This window comes from Caretta caretta, chromosome 4 (assembly GCF_965140235.1).
Source record: "Caretta caretta isolate rCarCar2 chromosome 4, rCarCar1.hap1, whole genome shotgun sequence".
NCBI classification, from domain to species: domain Eukaryota; kingdom Metazoa; phylum Chordata; order Testudines; family Cheloniidae; genus Caretta; species Caretta caretta.
The window spans coordinates 16,139,746-16,161,647 of NC_134209.1; the positions used below are offsets into that span (position 1 = coordinate 16,139,746).

At 41.7% G+C, this 21,902-nt stretch overlaps 1 protein-coding gene across 31 annotated transcripts in view; it reads left to right on the forward strand.

Moving 5' to 3' along the window:
• The window catches only part of ADGRL3 (adhesion G protein-coupled receptor L3), an 810,612-nt gene that overhangs the window by 484,496 nt on the left and 304,214 nt on the right, over positions 1–21,902 (forward strand). For 30 of the 31 annotated variants that reach the window (XM_048848457.2, XM_048848466.2, XM_048848467.2 and 27 more), the window contains one exon: positions 1,926–2,726. The exons of the other annotated variant lie outside the window; for it this stretch is intronic. In XM_048848457.2, the coding sequence (XP_048704414.1) occupies positions 1,926–2,726 (801 nt within the window). The remainder of the gene's footprint in view (positions 1–1,925; positions 2,727–21,902) is intronic. 31 annotated transcript variants of the gene reach the window in all.

Below are 21,902 nucleotides of genomic sequence, written 5' to 3' on the forward strand. Positions count from 1 at the left end.
AGATTTACTGGTATAGTTTTCTTTCTCAATCTTCTACTCTAAAAGCATGATTATTTTTTTAAAAGACCCTGTAGACACAGTGCCCCGTACATTAGATACTGTAAAACAGTGTCACAGCTTCATTGGCTCCACGGAGCTCTATCAGTTTCTACTAGCTGAGGATGTGGCCCAAAATTTTGTGTATCGTTTGAATTTGTGATTTTTCCCATATTCTCTCTTTTTTCAGGGGGCTTAATCAACTTCTGCACTGTTGAAAATAATTGGTTGACTTCTAAGCAAGAAGTGATAATTCAACTGCCCCGTATACCAGCCCCATGCTAATAGAAATGTCTAATGGGGCACTTGTGCCTGGCCAGTTGTTATGTTTCAGGTCATCTTCATACCGCAATAACACACACAAGAACATTGACTCAATTGTAATTTGTGATGAGCCCCCTCCAACTCACATTGAAGTCAATGGCAAAACTCCCATTGACCTGACTGAGAGTTCGGTCTGCCTCTTGGTATTGTGTCCAGAACTCATGTAGCTTTAAGTCATTCTTCCATGTCAGTCTGCATCAGCACAAGGGTCCACCCCTGAATCAGTTGCAGGATTAGGACCTTGGTGTGCACTTGAAATTTACTTTGTCGCCATTTTACTTGTTTTTTATATTGTAATATCCCGTAGCACTCCCAGTGTGCCAATACACATATATTTGCAGTATATTCTTCCCTTAATACAAATGCATAACTCCAGTGAATAAGAGTTAATCTGGGCATCAAAGGGAGAATATAAACTAGACTGCACTGTATTTCGCTGTCACATACTGCAATCATTTCACTGCTTGCCAGGTTGTGCTCTGGCCCACGCTGCGTGTACTGCACTGTAGCACATAGTTCTCCTTCAGCTTATCAGTCAAAGATCAGATTTAAGTGTTACTTTAATTCTTACATCGGCAAGGCACATGTGCGGTGCCTTCTCCTAACCTCTGTCCGTGCAACATATCACCCTAAAACCAAACCGAACCAGCTGATCCCTGTCCCATTTCCATTCCCATTCTGAAGTCTGAGCAGCAAAGCACAGCTAGCCAAACCGTTCCTGTATGCTCCTCTCATGTAACCGTAGAAGGTATATGTTTTAAATTTGAATACTACTGTGTTTAACAGGACATTTTTAACTGATTAAAATCTAGATCTTGGGTTCCTCTCCAGTGAACTTTATTCTTTTCCTTCCTTTCTTCCTTCCTTCCTCGCTTCTTGTCTTTTCTTTCTCCTCTCAGTATTCATCCATTGTTCATTTTTAATTGTGTGGACTGCATGTTTTGTGTGTTCTGTAGCAGCTTCAAAAATCTTATTGCTAGTTATGACCCATACTAGGGTATTTTTGTCTTCCTGTTTGCTTTCAGTGTTCCTTTGAGTTGCTGAGGGATTTGCCTCTGCTTTGCCATGGTACCTTTTAAATATTCAATTCCACCTGGGCTGTAAGGATGGGCGCTTTTTTTTAATTTCCATTTCTAGGGCAATCTTCAGCAGACTGTTCAAACTAAATATGTGGAACAATTCCCCAGAAATTTACCCCTTCACTAAGCAGGTATAGATATAGTGTTGAATATAATCTGAAAATACAAACCCATAAACCCTTTGGGAATACATGTTCATTTCAGAGTTTAGAAAGGCGAATAGTCCAAGTAAGTACACCAGTAAAAATAGATTCCAAAGGCAGTAAGAAAATGAACTGATGTTAATTGAAAAGGCAGCAAAAATCAATATGGTCCTGTTCTAGGCCACACACTGCCCGTGGTGAAGGTAATCTGCAAATAGACTACATTTGTTGTGGGCTGATCGTACTCTGCTGCAGAGCTATAAACTATTAGAAGTTAATACCAAACCATCAGAGCTCTTTTTAACTTTCTTTTTTTGTGTTTAACTCTCTTCCCCTCCAACAGTTTTTCTTTGTCCTGGCCTACTAAAAGGTGTATACCAGAGTGAACATTTATTTGAGTCAGACCATCAGTCTGGGGCTTGGTGCAAGGACCCTCTACAGGCTTCTGACAAGATTTATTACATGCCCTGGACCCCGTACAGAACGGACACCCTGACGGAGTATTCTTCCAAGGATGATTTCATAGCTGGGAGACCAACGACTACCTATAAACTCCCTCACCGGGTAGATGGCACTGGATTTGTAGTGTACGATGGGGCTTTGTTCTTCAACAAGGAGCGAACCAGGAATATAGTCAAGTTTGACTTGAGGACAAGAATAAAAAGTGGGGAGGCTATCATAGCAAATGCCAATTACCATGACACCTCTCCTTACAGGTGGGGAGGCAAGTCTGACATAGACCTGGCGGTTGATGAGAACGGGCTATGGGTAATCTATGCAACCGAACAAAACAATGGCAAAATTGTCATTAGCCAGTTAAACCCTTACACCTTAAGGATCGAAGGGACGTGGGATACAGCCTATGACAAAAGGTCAGCTTCCAACGCTTTCATGATCTGTGGGATTTTATATGTGGTTAAGTCTGTGTATGAAGATGACGACAATGAAGCCACAGGAAATAAGATAGACTATATTTACAATACTGACCAAAGCAAGGATAGTCTGGTGGATGTTGCCTTTCCAAACTCTTACCAGTACATCGCTGCTGTGGATTATAACCCCAGGGACAACCTCCTTTATGTATGGAACAACTATCATGTGGTGAAATATTCTTTGGATTTTGGACCACTGGACAGCAGATCAGGTAAGGTTCTGTGCTAAGTTTTGCTTTTGGCTTCCATTATCTATAACCTGAAGCTGGTTTGTTTTTTCTGTGAAGTTAAAGTATATTTCTCTTTGATTGCATGTGTGTGTGCATGACTTAAGGCCTAATTCTCCTCACCCTTAATGCTTAGCTGCTTCAAAGAGACATTTTACTGTTTACAGAACATTTTCTATATAGCTTACTTTGAAAATAAATGGAAATGGGAATAAATTGTCAGTGATAAGCCTGAGCCAATCTCCAGATGTCTAAGTTCCTGTTCAGATCATCAGAATCACCAGTGGAGATGCCTGTTCCATTGCATTTATTCTATCCATGAATCCCCTTTGCTTTTATGACCATGCCAGAACATTACTTTTGTGAAACATAGCTCAGATGTTGCTCTTATTGTAAATACCATGGGGCAGACCCTCAGCTGGTTTAAATCAGCGTGGCTGCAATGAAGTCAATGAAATGTTAAAGAATGTCATGAGCTGAGAATCTGTCCCCAGAGATGTGCAAACATACAAACATAAAAACAAACAAACAGTTGTTTGAGTCTTTGCTTTCTTTGAGATAAGCAATTCTTTTTACCTTCTCTTAAAACAATCTAGAGGAATAAGTCATTTAATTGCATCAATTTGTTTTCCCCCCCAATTAATACTTTTTTGTGGACTTTAATTGATAGGTACATCTCCAAATGTAGCTTGTATACACACTGGAGAGCATTGCCATAAAAATATTTTGTACATGCGATTGCTGAAGTGAAACAATAGGCCTTTACTCCTTACAGGGGATCAGTGGCAAAGGATCATGGGAATGTGTCAGCTTGCCCTCTGTAGTGGTTTAACGAAGTAGACAAGGGGGCACATTGAAATCTTAGATCTGTAACAAAGTCAAATTAAATTCAATTGAGCTGGAGACAGCCGGTTCAGTGCTTTTTACAGAGTGAAACCGAATATTGATTTTTCTCAAAAACTGCTAATTAATTGCTGCTTTTTAAGGACTTACCTCCGTTTGTTATTTTATTGGGAGTTGGGTTCAATTACTGTAAAGGAATCTTTTGAAGAAAGGTCTGCTTAGGGTCCACAAAACCTATGAAGCTGATTGTTAACGCATATCTCCAGGAGGTTATATCGGATAGAAGGAAATGGTCTATCCCTCCTGCTCTTCAGTCTCTAAAGGGGCCATTCGCTTCATGGGTGCCTGTCGGTGGATTGGTCCCTTCTTACAAAGATTTTCTGCTAGTCTGTTTCCTTGCCTGTTGGGTGGAAGTAACATTGAAAACGACTCTGCACTTCCATCAGTATTCTCCATAACAAATGCTCCAAGAACGTCAACTAAAATAATAGTGTGCATGTTCTGGTGTACTGCTTGCAACATCATGCTCCAGAATTGAGCTGAGGACAAAATTGTGAGTGGTGTACATGAAATGAAGACCCTTCCCTGTACCTTTTATGATCCTAACGTTAACCCGAGCTATTTATTCTGATCACCACCATCTGGTGACCCAGCTGGCATAAATCATCTAAAAAAACCCACCCTTGTCTCCTGCTGTACTGCTGGAGTAAAACAAGGATGGTGTTTGGACAGTTACGCCCACGGGGGGGGCTGCTTATTCTCCACAGCAGCAAAGCTGCCCCTGCCTCCTCACCGGGGAGTAGTCCTTCAGAGCTGTAATTGCCCCTACTCATTACGTGGGGTCCTTCGCTCTGCTCTGTACCCCTGTAAGAGACAGCTACCGTCTGGTCTGCTGACATTTGAGGCTGTTGGTGTAAGTAAATGCTACTCAGCGTGACTGAGACCTGCAGAATTGATCCCTTAAGCCCTAGTCCTTCCCATAACAAAACGCTGGGATTAGAAATAATTAATGTTACTTGTCAGGATTCAAGGCCATGCGTCAAGTTCCACTCTGTTACCGCAGTGGGAATCCAGAGTAATCTCACTGGCTTCAGCAGCGTTATTCTGGATTTACACCAGTGTCACTGGGAGCAGAATGATTTGACCAGAGCAAGCTGTCCATGAACATATGTTCACCCTCTAGAGAAGAATTTTCTGTTGGATTTTAGGTGTAATTCATGCTGGGACATACATATGCAGGGTTCAGGGTATAGTCCAATGCAGTCCTTTTTGACACAGATGGACTTCTGCCACTAGTGAGAGTTGGGGGAGGGAACGTAGTTTCTCCTGTATGCTCTTGCAGTAAGGAGTGTAGGGCTCTTGGTGTCGTATTATTGCAGAAAGTTAGTTACATGTGACACTGTGCGGGACACGGTGTCAATTTTGAACCGCTACAGTCAAACCAATGAACTTTTTAATCCATTTCTCAAGACATGTACAGTTTCTGTTTTCTGGGCAGGTAAAACAATATAACATATATTTTGCTTACCTCTAATTTGGCAGAGCTGAAAACAGGTTGGTTTAGGCTATGCCTTCACTGCAGTTAACTTGAGATATCTACACTTCAGTTAGCCTAGCTTGAGTCACAGCAGCCAGGCTGCAAAATAACTCTCTTTGAGCTGCACTGAATGATGGGAGCAGTTGCTGATTTGTGCTAACTCAAGCTGTTGCTAGATCCCTGCTGGGCCAGCAGGCTTGAACTTAAAGTGCTATCACACTCCAGCTAAAGATTCTTGCCTGTGTGTGGGAGTTGGGTTCGGGGCAGCACTTGAGTTAACTCTTCAATGAAGACAAGCCCTTAAGCTCACCCTGGATACAATGGTGGTGACATTTGTTGGCAGGGGAAACCTTTTGAGGAAGTGTCAGTTGTTGTGGGTTCACTCTTAGTTGCGAGGGCATTAGCTCTCTGGGTGTTAAAATGCTTTGCTTTCTCAAGCTCTTACTAGACTCATCCACTGCTCCTAGCACTTCAAGAAACAGAGGTGGATGGAAATGCCCACAGTTGGTTGGAGATTGCTTCCTTTGCTCATGGCAGTGGTCCACACCTTTCTCAGTCAACAGCCAAGCTTCTGTGAAGTGTTCTAGCCAGGCTAACTCGGAAGGCCCTTAAGCAGCTTGAATTATTATTGAATGGGGCTGCCTTGCCTTTTAGGTAGGACAGAGGCCACCAAGAGCATGTTACAACTGTACTGCCTAATCCAAACTGATTGCAGATCCTTTTTCTGATGTTGATTACTATCTGCAAACTCTAAATGGTCTAGCACCAAATTACCTTAGAGACCACTCATGAGCCCAGATGTGACACCTGAAACCTGCCCTCCTTAGAGTGAAACCTCCCGGAGCAAGATTGGCTGGTATGTAGAATTATCTCCTGCTGGAAATCTGTCAGAGTCTAAGCATATCTATTTTTAGAACATGATGCAAGATTCACATTTTCATTCAGCCTTTTTTTAGTAACTGTGAGTGTTGGAATTTCCTTGGCAGTCAGTTTCCTAGCTGGAAACCCTCCACTCTGATTCTGGTCTGTTCAGGACAGCTGATTAGCTTGCTTTAGTGGGCTTAGAAATATATGCTTCCTGTTTTGGAGGAAATGATTTATTCTCTTGATCTAAGTTATGTCCAGGAGCCCATCCATTACAGTGCTGTGTACCTGACAAACATGTGAAATTAATAAATAGTTTTGCCCATCTGGCAAGAGGTAGCATTCATATAATGCCTACATGTGTGTTGTAGACTTCTATATATTCTATATTAGCACTGTGTTTTACCAGGTATGCAATGAAATGTGGTACTAAACTATTGTATCTACCTTTGACATTTAAAAAATCACAGAATGCATGTTAAACTTTTATACCCTAGGTTTGTGTTTAATATTGGAATATGCTCTCTTGACATATGATGGCAACCATTTAATTCAGTAAATTATTCTGCTTCTTCTTTATCCTCTTTTTTTTAAGCAGTTTTACAATGTAGATAAGGTGAACCCTCTGTCCTTAAAATATGCTAATTAAGTGCATTTGCGTCTCAGTTAAAAGATGTGGCAGTATAGTGATGAATAAGAACTTTAAACACATATGACACCTCGTTAAAATGTAATTTTCACATCATACATCTGAGCCCTTTACTTTGACAGCTGAGTAATGTGAATGGTGGGCAGAGAATCCTGAACATTTTCAAAGCAGTCACGTGCTAATAGGTGCAGGAAAGCGGCTTCCTGCATTGTTCAGCTTGAAACATCCTTGCCAGGGAAATACATCAAGAGAGCTGTAGAATTTTAAATCACGCTTGCGTACAGGATATGAATTGCTACAGTTTCAAGATCCCAATGTGATAAGACACATTTCCTGTCTCTGAAATTTAATCCACACTGCATTTCAAAATCCGTACTGAACCTTGGTGCTGTACATCTCCTTATGCTGGATGGGGGCAATATTTCAGTGGCTGCTAGTTGTTAATTGCAGATGATTCTGTGTTTTTATTTTCCAGTTGCTTTCCTCTGAGCATCCCTAGCTCTCCTCTCCAGCTCTTCTTCACTGCTCGTGGCAGTGGCTGCTGGCTTACATACATTATTGCTGGAATCATAAAAGAAAGCCCAGCTATTGCTTACAGTAGCAGTCACATGGATGTTTATGATGAGCTAAATTGTTTGCTTATAGTCTTTAATACCTCCCTTTTTGTGACTGTGTCCCAGTAATTGAAGATGGTTACCCTTTAAATAAATCTTGTTCCTTTCTGCTGTGTAGCCAGAAAGGTATGTCAATCCTGGCAAGGTCAAGAATTCAGTTCAACTGATTCACTGTGTTTGGAATGACACTGGTACCTCAGTGGTAATTTGTTGGTCTAGCTACTTATTTAAAAGGACCAAGCTAAGGAGATAACGCCCAAAGACCAGTTAATAAATTTGTTGGATGTTATGGCGTATCTGTCTTTTTCTCGTCTTCTTTTACTCATTAAAAATGGTGCTTGTTAAAAATGATAAGGTAGTACTATGAGCAGCTCTTCTTATAATGACAAGGAGTCCGGTGGCACCTTAAAGATTAACAGATTTATTTGGGCAGAAGCTTACTTGGGTAAAAAAGCACTTCTTCAGATGCATGGCGTGAAAATTACAGATGCAGGCATTATATACAGACACATGAAGAGAAGGGAGTTACCTCACAAGTGGAGAACCAGTGTTGACAGGGCCACTTCGGTCGGTGTGGATGTAGTCCACTCCCAATAACTGATGAGGAGGTGTCAATTCCAGGAGAGGCAAAGCTGCTTTTGTAGTGAGCCAGACACTCCCAGTCCCTATTCAAGCCCAAATTAATGGTGTTAAATTTGCAAATGAATTTTAATTCTGCAGTTTCTCTTTGAATTTTTTTTGTTCAAGTATAGCTACTTTCAAATCTGTTATAGAATATCCAGGAAGATCTTATAATGGTCATCCTGCCATTCAGCAACCGAAGCTGGAATGGGAACTTTCTTCTGTTCTGTCTTCTCATGTGAACGCTCACATTCCTGAAGGGTGAGATCCCCAATATTCCAAATGCTCCTTTTGTGGAGCTGCTCAGACGTTTTACTAGAACTTGGCTCACGCAAAGTGAGCGTCTTCTCGGCCTGTCCAGGAAAAACAGATATGTGGCTTCTTGCTCCCCAGAAATAAAAACATCCTTCTATAAATGGGGCTGCGGAATGGGAAATAGCTTTGCCAAGAGGAGATTATGTTACACTAATAAAATAATGCCAATAGGATCTTATAAGAGGGATAAGGCAAAATGCCGCATTTATTATAAATACAACAGAAAATTAGCAAATGCAATCACTATCACTATTCATTCATACAAACATTCACACAGGTTCTGCAAAGTTGTTATAGTTACCAGCCTAAAGGTTGCTCGTGTCAAGTCACTGGCCAGGTGGCCTGGACACGAGGGTGGAGCCAAGTTGTTGTCAGATGCGCAGCCGATGCTCCTGGAGGGTGGTCGCAGAACCAGACTCAAAGAACCCAGTCCCTTGGTTCTGTCTTTATAGGTGTTTGGCCCAATACAAGTCTATGGAGGTTGCTTCATCATGCTGACGTTGCATTCAAGATGATCATTAATCAGTTTAATCAGCAGATGGTACATTCATGACGGCTGGGTGTTACCTTCAGTTCTTCTGTCCTTCCTTGATGCGCTCAGGTGGATTCTGCTTTGCCCGCCACGGATCATCCGGTTATCTCCACTCTGCATTCTCTTCGGTCCATCGATACTGGAGTTATAATTCTTAGGTGTAGGCTGGCACAATCAACTAACCAATCAATTACCTGTTTCAAACACTCACTCCCATACACTCATCATTCTTCCATTTCAAATGCAATTCATGACTTTCAGGGTGTAACCAATTTAATCCAATTCCCTTTCCCTCTCTCATTATACAAAAATCTACATAGACATGATAAAGCACCCAAGGGGTGAGAGTATCAGAGTGTTGCTTCAAAGAGCAGCATTGTTTTCTCGAAGTTCTTATCATGCCTTGGTACAGACTCTGTCTTGTAACGGCCATTCTTATCACTTTCTAACACAAACTTTAACTCAGTCCCCGTAACAGGCTGAGATAATTAGCGCTTTGGCCTTGCAATTCTTACAGAGGTAAGCTCAAAATGGGAATATGGTTTGTTAAGGGACAGAATGAGATAGAAAGAAAGGAAGAAAAAATCCTTATAACATATATATCTATATCATAGAATCATAGAATATCAGGGTTGGAAGGGACCTCAGGAGGTCATCTAGTCCAACCCCCTGCTCAAAGCAGGACCAATCCCCAACTAAATCATTATAGTACATTCATACAGCCCATACTTCTTTAACTTGCTGGCAAGAATACTCTGGGAGACAGTGTCAAAACCTTTGCTAAAGTCAAGGAACAGCACGTCCACTGATTTCCCCTCATCCACAGAGCCAGTTATATCGTCATAGAAGGCAATTGGATTAGTCAGGCATGACTTGCTCTTGCTGAATCCATGCTGACCATTCCTGGTCACTTTCTTCTCCTCTGAGTGCTTCAGAATTGATTCCTTGAGGACCTGCTCCATGATTTTTCCAGGGACAGAGGTGAGGCTGACTGGCCTGTAGTTCCCAGGATCCTCCTCCTTCCCTTTTTTAAAGATGGGCACTACATTGGCCTTTTTCCAGTTGTCCGGGACTTCCCCCGTTCGCCATGATTTTTCAAAGATAATGGCCAATGGCTCTGCAATCACATCCGCCAACTCCTTTAGCACTCTCAGATGCAGTGCATCCGGCCCCATGGACTTGTGCTCGTCCAGCTTTTCTAAATAGTCCCAAACCACTTCTTTCTCCACAGAGGGCTGGTCACCTCCTCCCCATGCTGTGCTGCCCAGTGCAGTAGTCTGGGAGCTGACCTTGTTCGCGAAGAGAGGGGCAAAAAAAGCATAGAGTACGTTAGCTTTTTCCACATCCTCTGTCACTAGGTTGCCTCCCTCATTCAGTAAGGGGCCCACACTTTCCTTGACTTTCTTCTTGTTGCTAACATACCTGAAGAAACCCTGCTTGTTACACTTAACATCTCTTGCTAACTGCAACTCCAGGTGTGATTTGGCCTTCCTGATTTCACTCCTGCAAGCCGGAGCAATATTTTTATACTCCTCCCTGGTCATTTGTCCAATCTTCCACTTCTTGTAAGCTTCTTTTTTGTGTTTAAGATCAGCAAGGATTTCACTGTTAAGCCAAGCTGGTCGCCTGCCATATTTGCTATTCTTTCTACACATCGGGATAGTTTTTCCCTGTAACCTCAATAAGGATTCTTTAAAATACAGCCAGCTCTCCTGGACTCCTTTCCCCCTCATGTTATTCTTCCAGGGGATCCTGCCCATCAGTTCCCTGAGGGAGTCAAAGTCTGCTTTTCTGAAGTCCAGGGTCCGTATTCTGCTGCTCTCCTTTCCTCCCTGTGTCAGGATCCTGAACTCGACCATCTCATGGTCACTGCCTCCCAGGTTCCCATCCACTTTAGCTTCCCCTACTAATTCTTCCCAGTTTGTGAGCAGCAGGTCAAGAAGAGCTCTGCCCCTAGTTGGTTCCTCCAGCACTAGCACCAGGAAATTGTCCCCTACCCTTTCCAAAAACTTCCTGGATTGTCTGTGCACCGCTGTATTGCTCTACCAGCAGATATCAGGGTGATTGAAGTCTCCCATAAGAACCAGGGCCTGCGATCTAGTAACTTCTGCGAGTTGCCGGAAGAAAGCCTCGTCCACCTCATCCCCCTGGTCTGGTGGTATATAGTAGACTCCCACCACGACCTCACCCTTGTTGCTCACACTTCTAAACTTAATCCAGAGACTCTCAGGTTTTTCTGCAGTTTCATACTTGAGCTCTGAGCAGTCATACTGCTCCCTTACATACAATGCAACTCCCTCACCTTTTCTGCCCTGCCTGTCCTTCCTGAACAGTTTATATCCATCCATGACAGTACTGCAGTCATGTGAGTTATTCCACCAGGTCTCTGTTATTCCAATCACATCATAATTCCTTGACTGTGCCAGGTCTTTCAGTTCTCCTTGCTTGTTTCCCAGGCTTCTTGCATTTGTGTATAGGCACTTGAGATAACTCGCTGATTGTCCCTCTTTCTCAGTATGAGGCAGGAGCCCTCCCCTCTCGCGCGCTCCTGCTCGTGCTTCCTCCCGGTATCCCGCTTCGTCAATTACCTCAGGGCTTTGGTCTCCTTCCCCCGTTGAACCTAGTTTAAAGCTGTCCTCATGAGGTTAGCCAGCCTGCTTGAGAAAATGCTCTTCCCTCTCTTCGTTCAGTGGAGCCCATCTCTGCTGAGCACTCCTCCTTCTTGGAACACCATCCCATGGTCAAAGAATCCAAAGCTTTCTCTCCGACACCACCTGCGTAGCCATTGGTTGACTTCCACGATTCGACGGTCTCTACCTAGGCCTTTTCCTTCAACGGGGAGGATGGACAAGAACACCACTTGCACCTCAAGCTCCTTTATCCTTCTTCCCAGAGCCACATACTCTGCAGTGATCCACTCAAGGTCATTCTTGGCAGTATCATTGGTGCCCACGTGGAGAAGCAGGAGGGGTGGCGATCCGAGGGCTTGATGAGTCTCGGCAGTCTCTCCATCACATCGTGAATCCTAGCTCCTGGCAAGCAGCAGACTTCTTGGTTTTCCCGGTCAGGGCGGCAGATAGATGACTCAGTCCCCCTTCGGAGAGAGTCCCCAAACACCACCACCCGCCTCCTTCTCTTGGGAGCGGTGGTCGTGGAACCCGCAACCCTAGGACAGTGCATCTCATGCCTTCCAATCGGCGGAGTCTCCTTCTGATCCCTTCCCTCAGAAGTATCATCTAGTCCACTCTCCGCATTAGTACCTGTGGAGAGAACATGAAAACAGTTACTTACCTGTGTCTGCGTTGCTGGTACATGGACGCTCCCCTGTCTTCTTCTGGAGGTCACATGCTGCCAAATTTCTTCACCGTCCTCCTGTCCCCGCAGTGCAGCCTGCTCTGAATCTTCAGAACGTTGTGTCCGTAGAAGCATATCCTGACATCCGTCCAGGAAATCTTCAGTTTCTCTTATGCAACGCAGGGCCGATACCTGTAGCTCCAGACCTTGAACCTTCTCTTCCAATTTGGAGACCAGCTTGCACTTCCATAGATTCGTAGATACTAAGGTCAGAAGGATCCATTATGAGCATCTAGTCTGACCTCCTGCAGAATGCAGGCCACAGAATGTCACCCACCCACTCCTGCGAAAAACCTCTCACCTATGTCTGAGCTATTGAAGTCCTCAAATCGTGGTTTAAAGACTTCAAGGAACAGAGAATCCTCCAGCAAGTGACCCGTGCCCCAGACAAAGTCGCTTCTGTCCTGTGGAAGAAAGACAAACATGGCACATCCAGTGACGGTCACAACAGCTGAACACTCCCAATCCATATTACTTTCCTTCTATGAGTTTCGTCAGGAGTTGTAGTAACTACTCAGAGAAGCCGGCAAGATGTAAGCCTCAGTGGGCTCTCCCCAGGCGAACTCCCAGGCAAACTCCCTCTGTTAGCCTCTCTGCTGTATATCAAACTAAGGCCTACCGCTGCTTCTTATTTATAAATGCAGGGGTGATCCAACAATAGAGGGTTCATAGTGTTCCCTCAATCACTACTCTTCTCACTGTGCTCGTATTCACATCGTCCTGAAGAAAATGTCACAGCAGCCCTGCCAGTGAGAGAGCCGGACACATATTTTGCTGCTTCGAAGACCCAGCTGTATCTCTCTAGGGTTTAAATAACACCATTGTAAAGAAATGTAAATTCACCATCTAAAAACAGGAAATAGTTAAATGTGTTTTCCTTTCACTGGTTACTTATGATCATTTGTGTATATCTACATGCTACACCTCAGCAGTATGGTATCTTTTAGTGAGGGCTGAGGTTTGATGATCATTTATTTCCCCCCAGAATAACTTTTTCATACCTGCTCCCAACAGGGTGGATTTGATTTAAATCATGGTTTAAATCACTAGTCAGAAAGACTCAATTTAATCATGGATTTCTACATAAAAGTGCATTCTTGTTGGTTGTTGTAACCTTAATACATATTTTTCACAACTCCGAGATAGATGTATTTCATTTTTAGAAGGTACACACCATACATTTTTAAAGTGATTTATTTTGAAAACTTTTCAGATTAGTTTTACAGCTATATCAGAAATTGAATGATTGTTTGGTTATTTCATTTACCAAAGGTAATTGAAGCAGATATTTATGAAGTCTTTGGGAGGTGAACTATCTCCAATTCAACAGGTTAATCATTAAAATTTGGAGGATTTTCTTGCCATGCTGTATTAGGAGGAGAACATCACCAGAGAGACACTCAAATTGTTTTATTTAACTAAAACAACGTTACGTATTCTGGATTTTTTCTTCAACGGCAAACATAGAATATTTTAACAAAATAAGCGTATTAATTTTTGAATTGAGTTAAAAGAAAAGGGGTACTTGTGGCACCTTAGAGACTAACCAATTTATTTCAGCATAAGCTTTTGTGAGCTACAGCTCACTTCATCGGATGCATAAAAGTGGAAAATGCAGTGAGGATGTTTTCAAACACACAGACCATGAAAAAATGGGTGTTTATCACTTCAAAAGGTTTTCTCTCCCCCCACCCCAGTCCCCCGCTGGCAATAGCCCACCCAACGTGATCACTCTCCTCACAACGTGCATGACAATCAAGGTGGGCCATTTCCAGCACAAATCCAGGGTTTAACAAGAACGTCTGAGGAACGGGGGGGGGGGGGGTAGGAAAAAACAAGGGGAAATAGGTTACCTTGCATAATGACTTAGCCACTCCCAGTCTCTATTCAAGCCTGTGCTGGAAATCCCCCTCTCCCCCCCCCCCCCCCGACCACCACACACACTGCAAGGAGAGCGACCACCCCTGATAAGCCACTACCAGCAGGAGAGTGGGGTGGGGAGAGCGAAAACCCGGACCTGCGCTGGAAATGGCCCACCTCCACCCCACTCTCCTGCTGGTGGTGGCTTATCTGGAGTGATCGCTCTCCTTACAATGTGTGTGGTGGTTGGGGTGGGCCATTTCCAGCACAGGTCCGGGTTTTCTCTTCCCTCACCCCACTTTCCTGCTGGTAGTGGCTTATCTGGCGTGGTCGCTCTCCTTGCAGTGTGTGTGTGTGGGGGGGGGGCATTTCCAGCACAGGCTTGAATAGAGACTGGGAGTGGCTAAGTCATTATGCAAGGTAACCTATTTCCCCTTGTTTCCCCCCCCCCCCCCCCCGTTCCTCAGACGTTCTTGTTAAACCCTGGATTTGTGCTGGAAATGGCCCACCTTGATTGTCATGCACGTTGTGAGGAGAGTGATCACTTTGGATGGGCTGTTGCCAGCGGGGGAGTGGGGTGGGGGGAGAGTGGGCCTGGATTTGTGCTGGGGATGGCCCACCTTGATTGTCGTGCACATTGTGAGGAGAGTGATCACGTTGGGTGGGCTATTGGCAGCGGGGGACTGGGGTGGGGGGAGAGAACACCTTTTGAAGTGATAAACACCCATTTTTTCATGGTCTGTGTGTATAAAAAACATCCTCACTGCATTTTCCACTTTTATGCATCCGATGAAGTGAGCTGTAGGTCACAAAAGCTTATGCTCAAATAAATTGGTTAGTCTCTAAGATGCCACAAGTACTCCTTTTCTTTTTGCGAATACAGACTAACACGGCTGTTACTCTGAAACTTGAATTGAGTTAAACATTCAAATTTTTTTTTAATCAGGTTTGTTTTTGTTAAAATTGTTTTTAACCAAAATAGTTAAACGAAATATTTTTTAAAAAACCCCAAAATTAAATTGACTATGTCAGGCAGGTCAACATGAGAAACTTACAATATTGGCTTCTGCAGCTAACTCAGTCGTCTTCACCTTCATTTTCCTGTTTGCTCATAATCTGGAAAAGACAAACAAGCTTTCCTGCTTGTTCAGATCTCAAACGATTTCTCAATTTGGAATGAATTAGTCCAAAGAAAGAAAATATTCTTTCTACACTGGCAGAAGAAGCTACTGCTGTTAAAAGTGAGATTATCACTTCAACAATCTCTGAATCCAAGTGCTTCAGTGACTTCCACCAGTTCACTGGTGTGACTTTCTTTAAAACATCATCAGCCAACATATTTCTTGAAGGGTTCACCCTGAGCTCTGAAGTTTATTATAGTTGGGATTATGGAGGGATGATTGCTGAATGTCCATGTCCTAGCCAGCTCCTCTTCTTCAGCCGTTAAGGTTTGACCCTGGTACTGAGTATTGAGAACATTTGCAAGAAAATGAGCTGGAGATAGTGCTTGTCCCATTCATTTTTTTAATGCTTGTAATTTAACGCTGTCATTGCATAGTTCTCTTTTTAAGATCTCACTCAGTTCCTTCCAAATTTCAACAGCGTCAGCAATAAAACAGCTATTTCCCTGCATTATGTTCAAGGCTACGGAAATAGGCTTCAGGGTACTCAGCACGTGTTCAACCTTTCTCTTAAGCCCAATGCTGAGAACTTTGGCTGTGACAGAGCCATCTATTTTTTTACGATTTTGTTCACAAACTGTCATCCGATTAGGCCAGTTCTTGATACAGTGCTTAGAACAGTCCACTACCAAGTTCCATCGCACGTCTTGTGGGAGAGTTGGCTTGGTTCCTCCCACTTTTTTCAGAGCAGCTGCTGCAAAGTGGTTGGTTGTGGAAGAATTTTGCAATTTCAACAACTTTAGGCTTTATTTCTGGAACACTGAAGTCTTTGGCTAGGAGGTGCATCAAACGAGCACTGCAACCATGTGTTCTTAGCTTGGGACTCTCTTCTAAATAATTTCTTCTCATCTTGGATACATTTGCAGCATTGTCTGTGACCAAGCTGCATACTAGACGTTTGCAATTTGTTTCACAGTTTGTTATAGCTTTTACTGCTACTTCTTGTAAGTAAAAAGAAAAGGAGTACTTGTGGCACCTTAGAGACTAATGCATGCATCCGATGAAGTGAGCTGTAGCTCACGAAAGCTCATGCTCAAATAAATTGGTTAGTCTCTAAGGTGCCACAAGTACTCCTTTTCTTTTTGCGAATACAGACTAACACGGCTGTTACTCTGAAACCTGTCATGATTCTTGTAAGTATTCTGCTTTGTGCGCATTTCCTGATGTATCAGTTGTTACTGTAAGGAAGACATTCCCTTCTTCTGTTGTCACACAAGCACATACAACAGGATCATTGTGGACATTGCTCCACCCATCAAGACTCAGGTTAACAATTTCACCCTCTAGACCTTTTGCACACTGCTCAATTTCTCTTTCATGTACTTTATCCAGCAATTTGCTGTGACATCTGTTCCGTTGGGTGGACTGTATCCCGGTCTTCATGACTGTGGGCTCTCAATCCTACAGAAGGGAGAGTTTGTTGCATAAACAAACTGGGCAATTTTTTCATCAATTACCTCTTTTTGTAATCTGCTGGATTTTATCACAAATTTATCTATGGTTGTTTCTGGATGATGGAGATTTTTTTTTCTTTTTGCTCCAGGTGATATACTGTGGCTATGTGACATACACAATGTGACTGAAACACTGTCATTGGCAGATAACTCTGAAACTATAGAAAATGATGGTGATCTTGAAGGTATATAGTCTTCAGAATCCTGTATGTTGAGGGTGGATTTTCCTAAACAAAATAAGTCAGTGCAGTTATTTAAGTATTATTACCATACTGCTCATTTAGTATTACTCATTGCATTCACTGACAGTACTACTTTAAAGGTGAAATTGTAAAAGGAAGATCTGCCTATTTCAGCTATTTATTTTTTATCACAACTGCATCTAAAATGATAGTACCAGAGCGTAACAACTGTATTTTTTGCTCAAACATGAGAATTAAAGAATAGTCCAGAAGGAAGACAGGCAGTCCTTAAGAAAGAAGTATGAAATAAAAAAAGTTTACCAACCTGAAGATCCTGCATCTTCAGACCTGTTCCTTTCATCATCTTCAACGCAGCTTCCTCCTGAGAAGGAACACTTCTCATGATGTTGTTTCATTCGGGCACTGTTTGTATTTTGCACACATGCCTGTCTTACCCACAGGTAGAGGAACTTCATTAAAATATTCCCAAACTGGGTCTCTTTTGTGGCCTGCTGCCATTATAGGTTTTCCCTTCTCATAAGAGAATGGTATGGTAGATCTCAAATCAATGAAGGCTACACTCTGAAAGACCTCAAGACTTCTGGAATATGCTGCTCAAACAGTTTCACTTTTGCTTTTACTGCCTGTCTCTGCCTTCTCACATTTATCTCCAGACTTCTTCTCCTTGTCTAGATCTATTCTGCCCCCAACAATCTTCTGTTCATTGAACTTTTTGAAATTTTGCACTTTTAGAGAAAGGTTAGGGATTGACTCTGTGTACACAAGTTTGCAGAGGGACAATAGGGTTGAGGTCTGTTATTTCTCACCTCTATGTATTAATGATTGATTTAAACACAATTTTGCTGTTAAAAAGCATGTTATTTCTGGAGACACAAATCCACAATTTGAGAACTGCAAAACTAAGCCTCTCGATGGTATCTTCTAGACTGAGCACTGAGTCCCATAGGGTAGATAGAAAGATTAACCTAAATATCCTAAAGAGAAGCCCTGGAACCCCATAAAATTGGGTCCCTAATCCATGAACTATTGGAACTCATTTACAAAACTTTTCTTAAACATTACATTAATATATTGTCTCATACTATAGAATTAGAATGTATAATCCCTATTCCATGATGAGATATCTTTCAGTTATAATGTATCTTAATTAAAACTATCTTTAGATAGGGTTTTTCCTTAAAACGCATTTTATCAAAACAATCTGATTTAAATTAAAAAAAAAATCCAATTTTTAAAAAAAAAATCATTGATTTGTATGCACTCTGGCTCCGAAGTCAAAGGAGAGGCCTAAGTCTTTTGATTGTGCAGCACCTCCCAGCTACGTCACTCAGCCTCTTTCTGTCTAGTTAGCCTCCTCCAGAGATTGTGGCTAATACTGTATTTCACCTTGATAGTGCTTTCTCATCCTTAGTGCTCAAAGCACTATGGTCACTAAGGGCTTGTCTACACTACTCACCAGATCGGCTGGCAGTGATTGATCCAGAGACGGTCGATTTATCTATACTAGACACGATAAATCTGGTGGTTCCAGAGAGGATGGTTCTAGACTATTCTCAGTGGTAGAAGAGGACAGGACAAGGAGTAATGGTCTCAAGTTGCAGTGCGGGAGGTTTAGGTTGGATATTAGGAAAAACTTTTTCACTAGGAGGGTGGTGAAACACTGGAATGCATTACCTAGGGAGGTGGTAGAATCTCCTTCCTTAGAAGTTTTTAAGGTCAGGCTTGACAAAGCCCTGGCTGGGATGATTTAATTGGGGATTGGTCCTGCTTTGAGCAGGGGGTTGGACTAGATGACCTCCTGAGGTCCCTTCCAACCCTGATATTCTATGATTCTAACCACTGAGCACTCTCCCGTCTACTCTGGTACTCCACCAGAACAAGAAGCGCAAGCAGAGTTGACAGGAAAGCGTCAGCTGTCGACTTAGCGCAGTGAAGACACCCCGGTAAGTAGATCTAAGTATGTCGATTTCAGTTATGCTATTCACATAGCTGAAGTTGCGTATCTTAGATCGACCCCGCGCGGTAGTGTAGACAAGCCCGAAGTGTTGTTATCCAGGATGGCTTGATTTAAATCACAGATTTTAATCATGATTTCAATCAGCAAGCAGGAAACCTTGATTTAAATAATCACTTTTAATCTTATTTTTATGTATATGTTTTAATTTTTTTTCCTAAAGAGGAGTTGATTCTCACTGGCTAGTAACCATTCAAATATTGACTTACAACTAAATACAGTCTTTACTTTAAATCTGGGGCTTCTGTTTTGCTAACCAATAGAATATACTGTATCTACACACATTTCTGTAAGCAGTTATAATAGTTTAACATACTTTTTTCTGTATCTTTGTTTTTACATTTCTGATTGTTGGAAAATGGTGAATAATGCATTTCTTATTTACTAGACAACAATTAATTGTTTAAATATGATTTGTGTGAAGCTGCATTTGGATTAAAATTGGAAATAAATTAAAATGTACAAAATCAGCTTTTTTAAAAGTATTCTTTATTTTATTATTACTTAAACAAAACTAGCTTAAATGTGCTGGGATTATATATATATTTATATAAAGTAAATGTATCAAAACATGTTTTGCATTTAAAACTAACTGATTTATTAAAGAAAGGAAGTATTAGCTGTAGTTTATGAATTGAACTGATTGTTTCTGGTCACCGTATCCTTCAAGATTTTAGAAGTATTAGATCTCATCTGCCCGCATTTAATTTTTTTCATAGATTGGAAGAAGCAAACAAGCTTTACTGCTTTTTGCCTCAGTTTCTCAGCTTCGAATGAACTAGTCATTGAACTGAATTAGGTGAATAAATTGAAATGAAGAAAATATTCTCTCTGCTCCTGAAGAAGAGCCTACTGCTGTCTTCAGGCAATTTAGCACTCCAGCAGACTCTGGTTCCAGGTGCTTAGACAGTGACTTCCACCAGTTCAGTGGTCTGACTTTCTTTAAAACTTAGACAGCAAACATCTGCTGCTTGTTTTTTATTATTGTTTAATTTAAATTGCTTTGATAAATCATAGTAAGTTTAGGCCGTAATATAGATTGTCAACATTCCAAATTTAATTTTGAATGGGTTTAGTTTTAAGGAGAAAAATATATTTCATTTAAATAAAAATATCCCTAATTTAAAAAAAAATGATTTGTATCCACCCTGATATTTTCCCATTTTTACAACTTGCCTTCCTAAGGATAGAGATTTAACACACTTTTTGGCAGAGGCACTGTGTTACAGTGGATAAATGCACCATCACCTTGGAGACCAGGGTTCTGTTCCCAGTTCTGTTACAGCCTGCCTGTGTGACCTTTGGAAGTCACTTAACTCTCTTTCTCACTTGCTGATCTAGAAGATGGACCTTCCTTGGCCCATCCCCTCTTGGGCTGAGGAGGCATTTTGGGGAAAATTCAGGAAATAAAGTAATACACAACTGGTGAAATCCTAGCTCCATTGAGGTCAGTGGGAGCTCTGATTTCACCCATCATCCCTGAGTTTCAATTCATGCTCTGGCTGGTTCAGAGGAAAACCCATGTTTGACCTACGCATCCCACTGTAACACTACATTTAATCATATACCCCAAAAAATTAAAAAGAACATAAACAGAGGCCAACTCTGGTGCCTAAAGTGAAGAGAAAGAAAGAGAGAACTATATCTTTTAATGTGCACTTTATTTTTGAAATAACAATGGTGATAGGTGTCTTATATGAATGTAGGCAGAGAAATAGACCAACAGCAAAAATATTTTTTCCCTGTATATTTTCCTCCATTGGCTTCGAGGACAAAGAATACTGATTAATTGTTGAATCGAGTAAATTTCTTAAATATTTTACTCTTGCTGCCCTTGAAAACTGGCTCTGGTATGAGACAGTGCCAAAAGCTACCTATATTTCAAGTTTTGTGACACAGTGTGATTTTTGTTGGCCAGATCTAGAAATATTAGACATTTTGCAAAAAATACCATAAAGGAGCCAATATTTCCATCTCCAGAAGTACTTACCCGATTGAGTCTGAATTTTCAGAAGATATTCTGGTTTTCAATGACACTTAACCCTAAAAAATATAAATACATGTATTTATTTACTTGTTTATTGTTGCTAAAGGGTCTTAAAATCTTCTTTATAATTGGACTGTAGCCACAACTTTAGCTACAGAGAGGAGATGAACTATATAGAATAAAACAGTATTACACACTTGAAGGCCCAGAACTATGAAATTTAAGGCCTCTAGGTTAAAAAAAACCTTGGGCCTAAAGGTTGATTTCTGTTTGTTGTAGAAATAAACTTTTGTGTTTTTCCCCCCAAGCTTCAAGCAACCAAGAGATGGCAGTTTACTTATGCACAGATAGTCCAGGATTCAGCAATGCAATTAAGCACTTCGTTAAGTGCCTTGGTGAATCAGGGTGGTGATGGGCAACCCTGCTTCTTCTGAAGTCATGGTAGAGAACTCCTATTACCATCAATGGGAGCAGATTTGTGTCCCCAAACTGCCCACTACAAAATTTGCAAATAGCCTTGCTAATCTAGAACTATTTTTCTCCAAATGTAGCTGACACACCAGCTATCAAGGAGCTGCAGTTTTCACAAGAGCCTAAATGAGTTAGGGGACCAAATCCCCATTTAAATCAATGGGGTTTAGGCCCCTAACTGCCTTAGACACCTGTAAATGTGCCAACCATACTTATATGGGAAGTATTTTAAAGTGGTAGTACCAAGATTGTTTTGAACTAAAAGGAGAAAAAAAAACTTTAGACCTTTTTGCTGCTCTGGCATTTTAAAGGGGACTGAAAGTGGGCCTAAATTTACATCCAGTGTCTGGCATCTTCACAGTGCCAGAGAAGTGGAAAAGGGCCTCAATGTAAAAGACAATATGATTGTCTATGTTCGTACAGTGCCTAGCACAATGGAGCCCCTTTCTCGTTGAGGGCTCTAATGTCACGACTTCCAATGTTAAATAATAGCAATAATGGAAGAGGTGGGAAATAAAGTGTATCAGAAGTGACACAAAATGTGTTAAGTTAAAGGGAAAATGTGCACTCTTTCATTGCAGAACAAAGCTGTGTACGTGCATTTTTAGTGCACCTTTCCACCAGAAAATACATCTGTTTGCTACGGCTTTGGAACCCTCATA